This window comes from Rhinolophus sinicus, linkage group LG01 (genome assembly GCF_036562045.2).
Source record: "Rhinolophus sinicus isolate RSC01 linkage group LG01, ASM3656204v1, whole genome shotgun sequence".
Classification (NCBI taxonomy): domain Eukaryota; kingdom Metazoa; phylum Chordata; class Mammalia; order Chiroptera; family Rhinolophidae; genus Rhinolophus; species Rhinolophus sinicus.
The window spans coordinates 151,342,795-151,357,476 of record NC_133751.1 but is presented as its reverse complement, the minus strand read 5'-3'; the positions used below and the strand labels follow the sequence as shown (position 1 = coordinate 151,357,476).

Genomic DNA, 14,682 nt, shown 5'->3' with positions numbered 1-14,682 from the left:
AAAACTTCAGTTTTAAGTCCTCTGGAACTTAATGGGATCTGTGTTTGTCTTGCTCCCATTTTGATCCCTAATTGAAGCCATGGTATGAAGCCATGGCAATTAACACAGTACCTCAAGCGCATACCTCTAGACTCCTCAGCAAGAGGAATTAATTGTATTTTAGTGTCATTGCTGGGGACAGCTGAGATTTCTATTGTGACTATCATTGTGGAGTAGCTTTAATAAGCAAAATGAATGACTGGAGGCTTTTATACCACTTTTATGTGTGCCGCGATACCCACGTGATCTCTCTCAGAAAGAAGCAGTGCACAGCAGCAGTGAAGGGATGCTTCACAGCCACCTGCTTTGAAGCTGCTACTTCACTTTTTTTCTTTTTCTTTTACAACAGAGGCTCAAGTGTTTGTTGTTGTTGTTGTCTGGAGCTGATATGTAGTTGTTCTTTCTGTGCTGTTTGGAATTCACCAGCCGTCAGAGTTGCCATCACCCTCATCGCCAGCAGAAATAACTGTGACGCCTGTAAGACGTGTAGCACTGCACTTCCTTCTCTCCTGAGACTTCTGTCTGCCTGGCCTGAGTTTTGAGGAGACTTGGTGTTCTAGTAGCATGTTAAGGTTGGAGATAAAAAATATGAAGCCAGTAAAGAGTGCTCATAACTAAAGCTGCCTCTTGTCCAGCTGATTTTCCCTTCTTGGTACTCGTCCTTATAGCCGGAGTTCAAGTCTCATCATCTCTCTCCTCGTATTCCGTTAGTCTTACACCTGTTCCCTTGGCCTCTGATTGTACCAAAGTTACCCATCTGCATGCAGGCCAGATTCTCCTTGCATTAGGGTCCAATGTCCTTGGCAAGGCTCGTAGCACCTGTGACGTGAGCCGCCCTCCTATCTCCCGCCCTGTGCCTCACCCCTCCTTCCTCTAATTTATAGATTAGAGAACTGTCTCTCGTTGCCAGCGTACACTGGTTTCTATGCCTTGCTTTGCTTGCTCATGCTGTTAAGATTCCCAGGAAATCCCTTTTCAACCATTTTTACCTGGCTAACTGCTATGCCTCTTCCAAGGATTATTTGGAATTTTAATAAAAAAATGTCAGCAAAGTATAACGACTAGCTGTTTCCTAAAAATACCTATGTAAACAAAGTACGGTGAAAACCCTCAGCTATCCAAGCTGACTGACAGCTGAGCTCGCGACATAATCTAGGGAAATGAGAGAGAGAGGCAGTTGGAGGCATCCCGTGCTCAGCCTTATGAAGTCGAGTTACCCTTTCCATCTGAGAGCAGATAGGGAGACACACCTGCCTCTTCCATATGCCCAGTCCCTGGGCTCAGACTTCTGCGGTTCAGAAGCTGTTCCCTTAGACAATCAAGACACTTGCTGGCACCACCCTTTCTCATATATCCGTTAAGAAATGGCAAATCCCGAAAATAACAGAGCGGTACAGGAAGCACTAGGAGTGAAAGTGATGAATTGTGTCCTGGGAGGTGATGCTCCCACAACTACATGCCATGGATGGGTGTGGGAAACAAGCAGATTTGGACAAGAAATAGGTATAAGACTATTGAAGCAGGACTATTTACTATATAGCAATTAGAAAAATAAAACTTAATGCTATAATAATAGGGGAATGCTATACTTTACAGTATACCCATAGGATGTAAGTTATGCAGCTTTTGTTTATGTTTTGGAGTTCTTCCTTTGATGACTGATGTGGGCAAACGTAAGATTATAATGCTGGTTGAATAAAAGTATATATTTTTCACAAGATTTTGGAAATATGTATGTGTTTTTATATGTTTATAAGTAAACAATATTTTATAAATTTTGTGAAAAATATATACACAGATACTCATATAGACCAGAGAAAAGACAAGAAGGGAATATACTGAAATGTTAAGTGTTATTCCTGATTGACAGGTTTAAAGATGGATTGTGATTATCAGCTGTTTGTGTTTTTCAAATTTTCTGTAATGGAAGTATATTATTTTAGTAATCAGAAAAAAAAAGAAATAAACACAATTTTTAAACTTTTCAAGATATTCTTTTTTTTCAACTTTTAAAGAGATTTTTAAAGACTTAGCTCAGACATCTTCCTGAAGCCCCAGGTTGGGCCAAGCACCTATCTTCTGTGCTGCTATATTAATTTTTGCAACTGTATTCATAGTGATCGTGTTATTACAACTAGACAGTAATTCCATCAGAGCTGGAACTCTGTGTATACGTATGTCTTTGTAACCTAGGATTTAGGACAAATAAATGGTTTTTGAACTAAGCTGTATTCAGTTGTAAGGTATTTATATCAAGCATTCAGAGGATGCAATACAATGTACACAGAAGGAAGAGACTTAGAAAAGAAGCCAAAGAAATCACAGGCCATGTCCAGATGGAAATTTACTCTGAGTCCTTGAAGGATGCATTAGGTAACTTAGAATGTATGGAAGCTGTTTCTAAGCTCTTTAGGTTGAGATAATATATATGCAAATGCTTCATGGAAAAATAGGCTTTCTGTGAATATAGGTTGTGATCATTCAGTCCGAGTTAATATGAGGACGATTTCGATTTGCTGAAGAATGAGCCATTAAGGCCTTTATACCCATCAAGCTGAAGTGTCAAAATTTTCCTCTTAATGGACCTGAGGAGCTGAGTTTGGCGGTGGCAATTTTCTGGGGGATCTTGCTGGTATTAAATAGTTTTCTTAGGTTAAGGAACCTTTTAGAAATTGAGCCCTATTTTATTCCTTGCTTCTCCAGTTTTTGTTTTGCTTGGTCAGAGGTTGCTCATTTTTATCTGAAAATAAGATTGACGAAATGTATGTAGTTTCTACCTAGCGCAGAGAAGTACAAGGACCATTTGTCTCCTGGAGTTTCCTGTAACAAAGGTATACAAAGAATTGTTTTCTGGGTGAATCAGAGGTAAAAGCCACTCTTGTTTCTTCTCTTATCAAGTGATGAGAAGAGTAGGGACTCAGGTTTCTATTTGAGCCCCGTGCCGTACTTTCAGTAGATTCAGCAAAGAAATCCAGGCAGAAGGTCACAGGTGAACACTTTCCATACTGGGAGGATTGAGATTTTTTAAAAGACTTTGAAGTTAAATGAACAGTTTCAGAAGAAACTTTTTTTTTCTCTTTTTTTTCCTTAAAGAGAAAGTTTCTGAAAATTAAGTAGAAAACAGAATTATATGTCATCATCATTATTTGGTAATATTTCATTCTGTAACTGTAAGACTTCACTGATCTGTCAGAAACAAAAAATAAATTTAAAGCAATATGAAACTTGTTTTGTTTCAAAAAAGATTTTTTTTTTTACACTCTTGGAAGCTTCCTTTCCCCTTTTCCTCCTTTTTGGTTACCAAGTTGAAGTGAATTAAGAATGGTCTTTCCTATTTTCCTACCTACATACTGTAGGAGTGGTATTCATCATTGTAATTCACTTTCCATTGCCTAAAGTTTCAAAAATAAAAAAAGATGTATCTTTGAAGTTTTAATGAGATATTTTAATGTAGTATTTTAGATGTATTTATGAAGTTTAAAAAATAAGGTCTTTAAAATAATGATGATGAATCTATGTGAAAGTTACCTGGGGTCATTTCTCAAATGGTAACTCAGAAAGCATCTGGGTAATAGTTTGTAAAACTGTTGTTTTAAAATGTTACAGCAAAGGGCCCCTCATTATGGAATAGATTTGTTTCTCTTTTGATATTTTACAAATACATTATAGGCGTGGCCAGTTAGCTTAGTTGGTTAGAGAGCGGTGCTAATAACACCACCACGGTTGCCGGTTCAATCCCCGCATGGGCCCCGCATGGGTCCCTCCTAAAAAGAAAAAAAAAAAACATTATAAATTTGTAGGATTACTTAGTTGGTTAAAATCTGCTTGGTTTAAGAATGGGACTAAAGAAGAAGAGTCAAGAGAAAGTATTGTAAGCCATCTAGACTAGTAATTTCCTTTGTTTCTGTTTTCCCTTTCTTAGTTCTTGGTTATGATGTCTTATGCCTGGGCCTAGGCAAAACAAAGCTGGTCTCTAGTGACTTTTCACCTCTCCTTTTAGCATTTTTCTTTTCCTCTTAGAGGAAATAATCCATTTAGGCATCTCATATCTTCATGTTGAACCTTCTCCCGATTAAGATCTATATTTACTTAGATATCTGCCTTTAAAAAAACAACAACAGTAATTTTCCGTAAGATGTGATTAACTGATCATCAATATGCCTCTTAGGGTTATTTGGATTATTGTAGCATTAATCCTTTAACCATAATGAGACTTGGTTGGGAGCTGGTATATGACAGTGCATCCAAATTGGGATGGGGATGCATAAATTTAAAAAGATTGCTTTAATATAATACAATTTTAAAAAGCCAGATTCTGTAATAAGAAAGTTTCGTCTCTGTTACCAAGTGAGAATCTGAGGTAAGAACCTGTGGCTGCATTTCATCCTCTGGACTTTGTTTATTTTGTTTTCTTATATGTTATCTGAATTTTCAATATATAGAACCAGAAATCTTCTTTGAAGGCATGGAAAGTATGTCTTTTGCTTTCTTACATACTCTAGTTTCTGCTAGCTTTATTTGAATAAATTTTTCTTCTTAAAATCACCAGCATGTTTCCCTAATGTTAGTACTTACGTTATTTACACAATTGGTATTATAGTTCTGTGAAATTTTCTGTAGATACCATATCCCTTATTTTTCCTTTCTAGATTGATATGCTGAGCTTTATTTGCATATGGTCAGTAAAACCCTGACTAGACTGCTCTACTCTTTGGTGATCACGTATTACTATGCGAGTTCTTTTGTTACACATTTGTCATAGCTGTTCAAATGTGTTTGGTTTTTCTATCCATTTTGTTTTATTTCCTTTTTGGGTGCAGTTCAAATGCATATGATTTGTGTTACTTTCATGTGAGGTTAAAACTGATATAATTGGAAATATTGCCCATTATTTTTTTTTCCCCTTCCACTCAAAATGTGGTTGTTTATTTTCACTTAATTAGCAAATATTTATTTAACACATTTCAAAATAAAGGAATTTGAGGCGATTGAAACATGAGAACTGCAGGAACATGAGAGATTTTAGGTGATACTGAAAGAATGAGCAGGATATAAATAGACTCAGCAGAGGTGCAAGGGACAACCCCCCCACACACCATGCCCCCCACCGCCCTACCCCCTCCCCACCCCCCACCCTGCCTGTGGGAACTGGAGTGAAGGCACAGGCAATGCTGTGCAGAGGGAAGGAGCTCGGACTTGGGGCTGACACGTGACTGCTGTTCAAGTCCTGACATGTTTGTTATTCTGAACTTCAGTTTAATTTTCTGTAAAATGGAGATAAAATGTGCTCATTAGATTATTGTATTAGTTTCCTAAGGCCGCTGTAACAAATTACTACCAATGTGGTGGCTTAAAACAACAGAAATGTAATCTTTAGCCATTCTGGAGGCAAAGTCGAAAACTAATTACACTGGGATGAAATCAAGGAGTTGGCAGGGCCATTCCCTTTCTGAGGGCATTAGCGGGACTCCATTCCTTGCCTCTTCCTGCTTCCGGTGGCTGCCATCATTCCTTGGCTAGTGGCCGCATCACTTGAGTCTCTGCCTATGTGGTCACATTGTCCTCGCCTCTTCTGTCTGTGTCAAATCTCTTTTGTCTCTCTCTTATAAGGATACTAACATTTGGGTTTAGGGCTGACATGGATGATCCAGGATAATTTCTTCATTGCAATATCTTTAAGTTAAAGACATCTAGAAAGGCTTTGCTATATAAGGTAACATCTACAACTTCCAGAGATTAGGAGCTGATGTCTTTGGAGCCATTATTCAGACTACTGCAAATATTATACAGTTTAAATACAGTAATGGAAAAGGTCTCAGATTGAGACTTACAGGGATGTAACTTCTTTTATTTCTGTAACTTGAATTAATTTTGACTCTCAGTCTTGTACCTTCTTAATGACAGACACTTTAATCTGTTCACTTTATGGATTGTTCTCAGTCTTGTTGGGGTACATAATAAAGTCAGGTTCTATAAATGAGTTACATACACGTTTAAAATATTTTCAATTGAAGGATTGGATCTACTTTCACTGTTCCAACATTCTTGTGGGGCATTTAAGTACCAGGTGGGATATTTTTCTAACTCTTGTCCCACTCTTCATGTTCTGGAAACTCTTGCTCCTGTCAAGTTTATTGATTGTACATAAAGCCCTTAAGTCCATTGTCTTCTCTTGGCCCTTCCATGCTCCTTCTTGGGGAGTTGGTACTGTTGCAATGCTCTTTCCCCATATTGGGAGGCTATGGACTCACGTGCCTCGACATTGCACTCAGCTGTTGCTTCTCTACCGTGCTAGTCTTGGGGCTTGTGCGTGAGGCTGAAGGCCTCCTAAGGCTCCAATCTGGTTTGAGCCACACATCACCATTAAACTTACTGCCGTCAGCCCCTCACCCTGAAAGCCTTCTAGTTCTGGAAGGCGGAAGGATCCAGGGTCACTTGGGATCTATACCATCTGCTTACCATCTTGCTCCCTCGCAGTCTTCACTATGCTCTTTCCTCCACTAATCCTTTAACTCCAGCTCCTTTCCCAGAGAATAGAGGGTGGGTCCCTGTCTCAGGCAATGGGGAATTGGCTCAGCATGATTTGTCAAAGATGGATAAAATCTACTTTGAACCTCAAAAGTAAAGAAAATGCATCTGTGTCATTATTTTCCTCTCTGAATAGTGTACCTTGAGGGCAGGACATACGCTGTTTTCTTAGTGGTAAAGAGAGATAATTGGTATGAAGAAACACAGATTGGTAAGACAAATAAGCAAACATCTTGCTTAATACGTTAAGTTTTCTCCCACTGTAGTTGCAAACAATATATAGTTCTTAGCACATAGTATGTTTAATAATGTGAACCTGTGTTTCATAAGCTTGAAAATACCAGATGGGTTTGTTTGAGAAGTAGACAAAAGTAAGGACAGAAAGATTGTTAGGGATACAACTTCCCACTCAATAGCTCAGTGACAGCTGGATCTCTGCCTCCCCCCCCCCCCCCCGCCACACACACACACCTGTGTCTCTCACAGTGCTCTGAACTCATTAATGGCAACACAATTCTTCCAAGAGCTTAGGTGAAGAACCTTGGTGTCATCCTTAGCTACCCTCCCTCTTACATTCCATATCCGATTTGTGAGCAAATCCTGTTGGCTCTACCTTCAGAATATATCCAGATTCTGCCTACTACTTATATGTGGACTGCTACTACTCTAATCCAAGCCACATCGTCTCTCCCCTCATTGATTATAATATTCGACTAAATGGTCTTCCTGCTTCCACCCTTAAGCCTTTTACAATCAGTTCTACACTCAGCAGCCAGTGTGATCCAATGAAAACAGAAGTCAGTTCATGATATTTCTCTGTTCAGAATGACTTGTTATCTAACTCAGAGGAAAAGCCAGATCCTTACTATGGACCGCAGGGCTTTACCCAATCCCCCCTGTGCATCACCATTACTTCTCTAACCCCGTCATCTGGTCCTGTCCCCTTTGCTCACTCAGCTTCAGCCACATTAACCTCATTGCTGTACTTCAAACATACCAGCCTTGCTCTTGCCTCAAGAGCTTTGTTCTTGTTCTCCCTCTGGATAATGTGATTGGTTCATGCCCTCTTCTCTCAGTCTTTGTTCAGACATCACCTTCTCAATGAGACCTTCCCCGGCAAGCTATTGAAAATGGACTCCTTTCCTCTGTGCCCTCCTCTCTCCTTCTTCCCTGTTCTATTTTTCCTCTGTATTTTTTATGGCCACCTTTTAAGATTTACATTTTATTCATTGTCCATGTCTTCCCATTAGAATGAAAGCTCCACGCGGCAGTGATTTTTGTTTTGTAGACTACAAGATTCCAAGCCCCAAGATGAATGTCTGACACATAGTAGGCCTTCAGTAGTGTTTGTCAAGTACATGGATGAATAACTGAATTATACCTGCCAGAATACATAGATTTATCTCATAACAAGTGGGCAGTAAGCAAGCTTTTTGAGCAGGGGTCACACTGATACAAATGTTCTGTGAGGTTTGCTATGATATCAGTGTCCAGGTTGGATGGGAAGAATAAGAAAGTAGAGGTTTGGAGATTAGTTAAGAAAAGATGAAGTTTTAAGTTGGAATGGTGATAGAGGGAATGGTAGGGGCTTGGTTGTATGAAAGATACTCAGAGGAAGAATTCCTGATGCCTGGGGATAAGGAGTGGAGGATATTGGATAGATATAAAGAAAGATGTAATGGAGATAGGAGGATTTAGGAAAAAGCAGTTTGAGAGGGTAAAAGAAAGATAACTTTTTTTTTTTAAATTTTGGTAACATGTACATAACATAACATTTGCCATTTTATCCATCTTTAAGGGTATAATTCACTGGGACTACGTATATGTATATTGTTGTGCAACCACCAACATCCATCTCTAGAAAAGTTTTATCTTCTCATTCTGAAATTGTCAACCCAGTAAACTCCTCGTTTCTTCCTCCCCGCATCCCTGGCACAACCACCATTCTACTTTTTGTCCATGAATCTGTCAATTCTAGGTACCTCATGTAAATGAAATCATACAATATCTGTTCTTTTGTGTCTGTCTTATTTTACATAGCACAATACCTTTAAGGTTCATCTATGTTGTAGCAGGTGTCAGAATTTCATTCCTTTTTAAGGTAAATATTCCATTATGTATCTATACTGCATTGTGTTTATCCATTTATTTGTTGATGGACGTTAGGATGTTTCCACCTTTTTGCTATTGTGAATGATGCTACTATGAACACTGGTGTACAAATATATGTTCCAGCCCCTGCTTTCCCTTCTATTGATTATCCGAGTATACTCAGAAGTGGAATTGCTGGAATTATTTTACATTTTGAGGAACTGCCATACTGACTTTGGTTTTAGGCAAACTGTGTTTGAGGTGGTGGCAAGTGTAGCATTTAGGACTGGAATGTGAGTGAAAGCAACTGTAGCCAAAGACTTCACTTCAAGGAACTTGACAAACATAATGGCTGAAGAGGGGAGCATGAATTAGTTTAGAGAAGGGAAGAATAGAGTTGAGCCAAGGACTGCATCTTAGGAGGGAGAAAGAGCTACAGGAGCTAGTCAATGAGACAGAAAAAGAGCAGTCGGAGTTAGGAACAGAACCTGGAGTGTTGATACACACTTAGCTCAAACTCATCCATATTCATTGAGCACGCTCACAAAAACCTCCTTTCAGATGAATAAGGCTCTATTTAAGTATGACATTACTTTCAAGGGTTTGGGTGTTACAGGTCACAGATCACTACTGAGTGTTGAATTTCTGAGACACAAATACTTTTTAAAAGGTCCTAGAAGCACCTAAAACAAGCAGAGGATTTCTGTATTCCTTATTTGGCTGTTTTGTGTTAGTAATTTCAGTTACTTTTCGTTAACTTTTTATTGCAGTATGACATTCCTTAAGAAAAGTGAACAAACCATATGTGGACAGTGTGATGAATTCTCACATATTGAATATACCCGAGTATCCAAAAACCAGATTAACAGAATATTTCCCATACCCAGTAGTTCCCTTCATACCCCCGCTCACTTACCCACTATCCCTATTACCTTGATTTCCAATACCATAGATTTATTTTAATTGTTTTGAATCTTATATAGGTGGAATCATGTAGCATGTACTCTTTATGTGTGAATTCTTTCATTTAATATTATGTTTGTAAAATTCATCCGTACAATTGCATGTTGTTGTAGAATATATTCCCTGTGTGCTTTTACATAATTTATATATTCATTCTTATGTTGATAGGCATTTGGGTAGTTTCCACTTTGGGGCTATTATGAATAGTACTGCTATGAATGTCACAGTTTCTTATTAAATAGGTATTTTGCATGTTATGGTCACCTCTTTAAAGTTGTCATTGCTTACTTCATTTAAGTGCCTTCCCACCCTACCTAATTATTGTTAATAAAAAATGTATTTGCCTGAACATTAGTTTCAAAAGTATAAAGTGCCACAAGAAATTAGGTTTCTTAAAAAATTGTTTATACTTGCATTAATATTTCCTTTCATAGCATTTATTTTAATTTTTGTCAACTATACAAATTATTTATCTTAAATGCATATTGAACCTTTCAGAATTTTTAATCTCTTCATGGGCCGAATTGTTCAACCTTGAGGCAAATATTTTAATTTTGTCACCATGACGAGGTGGAGAAAAAGAATAGCTCTGATAATTGTTAATGCAGATTTGTTATCAAACTTATAATTTACATGTAAATATCTATCTATATGTGTGTGTGTGTGTGTGTGTGTAGATAGATAGATAGATATTTGTCTACATACCTGTCTTATCTTGTCATCCATCCATCCATCCATCCACCCACCCATCCACCCATCCGTTGAAGTTCTCACTGAAACATTCTTTACAGAAAGAACAATAGAAGACCATGAGCTCGTGATTGAAGTGCTATCTAACTGGGGAATGGAAGAAGAAAATAAGCTATACTTTAGAAAAAATTATGCCAAATATGAATTCTTTAAAAACCCAATGGTAAGTGAAATCCCCATTAAGAGTTATGAAAAATAAATGAATTAGTTAAATTTTATTTTATGGGAAGAAAGGAGTCACTATAAATAAAACAGAATTCCCTATGTGGTAAATTGTAGGTAAGAATTCTGTTCCTTTAAAATTAGTCACAATTTGTTCTTACTGTAACAATGATTAGTCAACATTATCACAGAAGTTCAGATACACAGTTTTGGGTAACTATTGCTTCTTCTTGCTTTTTAAGGAAAAAAATACATTTGATATAGGGAATGAACTATTAGATATCCGCAAGCCGGTTCCAAAATATGATAGTTTAACAGAATTTAGGAAATTTAGATAAGAAAATTTCTAAATTAAAAACAGATTCATCATTGTTAGGAATATTATAATTTATCCAGAAATTTAAGGTTGACATGAGTCTTGCTGTTCCAAATCATTTTGTTTTCAGTGCAATAATTATTGAGCTAAGTAGAAATGAGATAAAGAGCAATGCATTGTCTAGTAAATATTATTTTCACTGTAGTTCTCTTTAAACAAAAATAAATGTTACATCACATTCTAATGAAGACTAGGGATCTGGAGAAGTCACAATAGCTTCTGGGCTCATTATTTTAAACTGTTTTTGTCTCTGCAGCTGTAGCATATTTTTATACTAAGTTATGGATAATTAGATTGAAGTGATCCTTTATGAAAAATATATGATACTCACCATAATAGAATATTTTCAAACCCTGAAAGACCTCTTATGTTCTCTTTTATTTGAACCTATTAGTAGAAACATAATGGGATGATCTTTGATAAAGAAAATAAGAGTCCTAATAAAAATTAAATAGAATTTGAAGGGAAACTGTTTTCTTATTGTAAATCTTTATTAAAAGCAAGAATTTAAAAGTCATAAAGACATATGGGTTAGTGCTTGTTTTTGGTTTTATCTTTTTCTTTTTTAATGTAAACAAGGTTGTATGTTCATTTTGTAGACCTAGAGCAGTGGTTCTCAACTGGGGGTGGGAGGTGGCGATTAGACAATGTCTGGTGACGTTTTTAGTTGTCATAACTGGGGGTAGGGAGGGCTGCTAGTGAGGAAGGCCAGGGGTGCAGCTAAACATCCTACAATGCACAGGACAGCCCCCCACAACACAGTATTATCTGAGCAAATGTTAATAGTAATAGAACTGCTGTTGAAAATCCCTGTCCTGGAGGAAGTATAGTAGAATATATTTTCCCAAGCTTGTCTGATCATAAAAATTACCTGGGGGAGGGAGAGGGGCCGGGACCTACCTGGACCTACTGAATCAGACACTTCAGGAACGAGGCCTAGGAATTCCTATTTCAGACAAACTCTGAGTGAATTTTATGGTTAAATAAGTTTGGAAAAGTCATAGGTGGAAAGGACTGTTAGCGACCTGGCCCTAATTTAAATCCTGGCTCCTCTACACTGGGCTGTGACCTTGAGTATATCCTTTCCTTCTATGAGCCTTGACTTTATAAAATTGACTTGATGGTCCTTTAGTACCTGCTAGAGTGGTTGCAGGACACAGGGAAGAGATATGGGAGCAAGCACACCGTCAACCTAAGGACAATGTTTTGTAACTTGAGGTACGTGGATCTCTCTGCTCCAGCATCATCTACTAAGGGTGTTTGGGGCACTTTGGGCCCTACTCTTAGCTCCTCATTAAGATACCTGAAGGCAGAGTCCAGGGAGTGGCATTTTTAAAAGGACTTGGGGTGAATTTTCAACACACTGATTTAAAGAACGTTTGTTTTATATTGCTGTAAATAGTTTAATCTTTTTCTAGCTTGGGTTTTGGGATAATGTAACCTGTATCTTTTTGTCAGTATTTTTTTCCAGAGCATATGCTGTCTTTTGCAACTGAAACCAATGGTGAAATATCCCCCACACAGATTTTGCAGGTAAAATATATTTTCATTAAAATATGTAAGTAGTAATACAATAAAGGGAAACTTTAAGGTCCATATTTAGAAATGCCCAGATTTTGAAATGTTATGCCTTTAATGATTAATTTTTTCTGGAGGTGAAACTAAACAGAAAAGAGCAAAATGTGGATAAAGAATTCCCTAAATCAGTAAGGCCCCCTAACAATATTATTCTTCCCAGTTTTGGTCAACTGTCAAAGGGTTTTAAACATTTAAAAAATGTGCATCATGAAAGGAAACTTTGCAGAGCTTTTCTCTGTGATGTGTTTAAAGATATGTTAGTCTTTTGAAAAATCCAAATTCCCAGTTAATTTAGACATTTTACTAACATATGTTTAATATTAACTTTTGTGATAAGTGTCCTCAATGCTGTTTGTGATGAAATATCTATAATTAAATGAAAGAAAAAGATATAGAATATATTTCATGCACTAACATTTGTAATAGCTATGATGGAAATATTGGACTAGAATTGTGAAATATCTTAGCTGAATTAAGAGTTCGGATTGTTTAATTAAAAATCTCCTTACTTTTGCATTTATTGGGCTCATTTTTTCCAAACTAGCAGTAACTTTAGGTGATCCTTTTCCAAGACATTTCTATTAAAATAAAAGAATTTCAGTTATTTTACCTTATTTTTGATAGATTAACAGATTTCACATCAGAAGCTCTATAGATGTTACCAGGTTTATGTTGAATAATATCTTTGTAATGGTTGCTGTTTGAGCTAAGTCCCAGGCATTCCCAAACCCACTCAATTATTCTTTAATGAAGAAAACTTTTACTACTTTCATTATAGATACTATTTTAAATATATTGGTACTTAAATATATTGGTAAATATGTTGGGTGTCAGAGATTCGTTTGCTGTGCGCTTTTTAATAGGTTATATTTCACATTTGCACTTGAAAATACTTTAAAAATATAATTAGTCTCAAGAGATTTTTCTAAAAGCTACTTATAAGCTTACCGGGTTTTCACAAATACCCCATCGGAATATTAGGGTGAATGGCAGCAGCAGCAGGGCGTCAGCACCCCAACTCTTCTTGCACCCTGTCCTTCTCAATGCCTCCCCACTGAATTAGGATAGGGTGGTGGATTGCAGTTTTTCTTCCATCTCCTTCTCCAAATTCTCCTATAATGCAGTTATATTACTTTAATGTTAAATTATAAAAACAAGAAAAACGAGAGCTTTGGAATCACATAGTCCTGCGTGTGCCCTTGACCTCTTCTCTCCACTGAGGCAATGTTTCCAGTTTTTAAAACATTTCTTCTTTTTCTAGTGCGACCTCTGTGACTCCCTTTTTAAAAATTTAATTGGTTTGGTTTAATAACTTGGAAAGCACTCAAACTAAGAAACCTACTTGCCTGTTTTGCATGCCAATTAATTAATATCTGTGGCTCATTAAATTAAAGTTGTTTTTAGTAATTTACTTAAAAAACATAAATATCTCCTATCAGCATTTCCCTGAGTAGCCTTTTAAATATGTACATTGTTTTAGCTAATAATTTCTCTTACCTTCGGTTTTTCCATTTTGTATTTGTTTATTCATAGGGATTTCTCGTTTCCTCTTTTAATGAGATGCTAATGCATTTCTACTGTCTTATTAAGGATGCTTAGCACAGCCACTCAGCTAGAGCCATTCCTTTTCATTCTCGTTTTCCTGACCAACACTTGTCTCAGTTAATTATTACTGTGTAACAAACTATTCCAAACGTTAATGGCTTGTGTATGCATACCTACGTATACAGTTACGTAGGCAAACGTGCAGCTGTCCATGCACACATACATAACCACTCAGACCTGTAATTCCCACAGTGCTCAGCACTATTCACTCTGTATCTGTGTAGTCTAGTTGATGTAGCCTCTGCCATATGGTGTGTGTTTTGTAAGTGTTGATGTTTTATGTAATGCATTGATTTCTTTCAAGTAAAACTACTTTTGAGAATTTTCATGAGGTTATTTTAATTCTCTTTTCATGCATCTGTTGGCAGTGACAACTCTGTTGATTCTTTACGGGTAATTTGTCATTTTTCTCTGGCTGTTTTCCAAATATTGTTATAATCGTTGGTGTTCAGTAATTTCCCTGCCACATCTGTAGGTACATTCAAATATATTCTGATAAAACTGGCTTGTTTTTCAACAGATGCATTACATCTTCAAATTCTTGCTTTTCATTTATGCTGGAGATGTTCATCTGTTATTTATTTCTCATT

The 14,682-nt window shown here is 37.0% G+C and overlaps 1 protein-coding gene across 1 annotated transcript in view; it reads left to right on the top strand.

The window, feature by feature from the left end:
- Positions 1-14,682, top strand: part of GRB14 (growth factor receptor bound protein 14) — a 56,196-nt gene that overhangs the window by 21,940 nt on the left and 19,574 nt on the right. Inside the window, exons 2-4 of the mRNA XM_074329175.1 lie at positions 10,382-10,534; positions 12,368-12,474; positions 14,461-14,485. Of these exons, the coding sequence (XP_074185276.1) occupies positions 10,382-10,534; positions 12,368-12,474; positions 14,461-14,485 (285 nt within the window). The remainder of the gene's footprint in view (positions 1-10,381; positions 10,535-12,367; positions 12,475-14,460; positions 14,486-14,682) is intronic.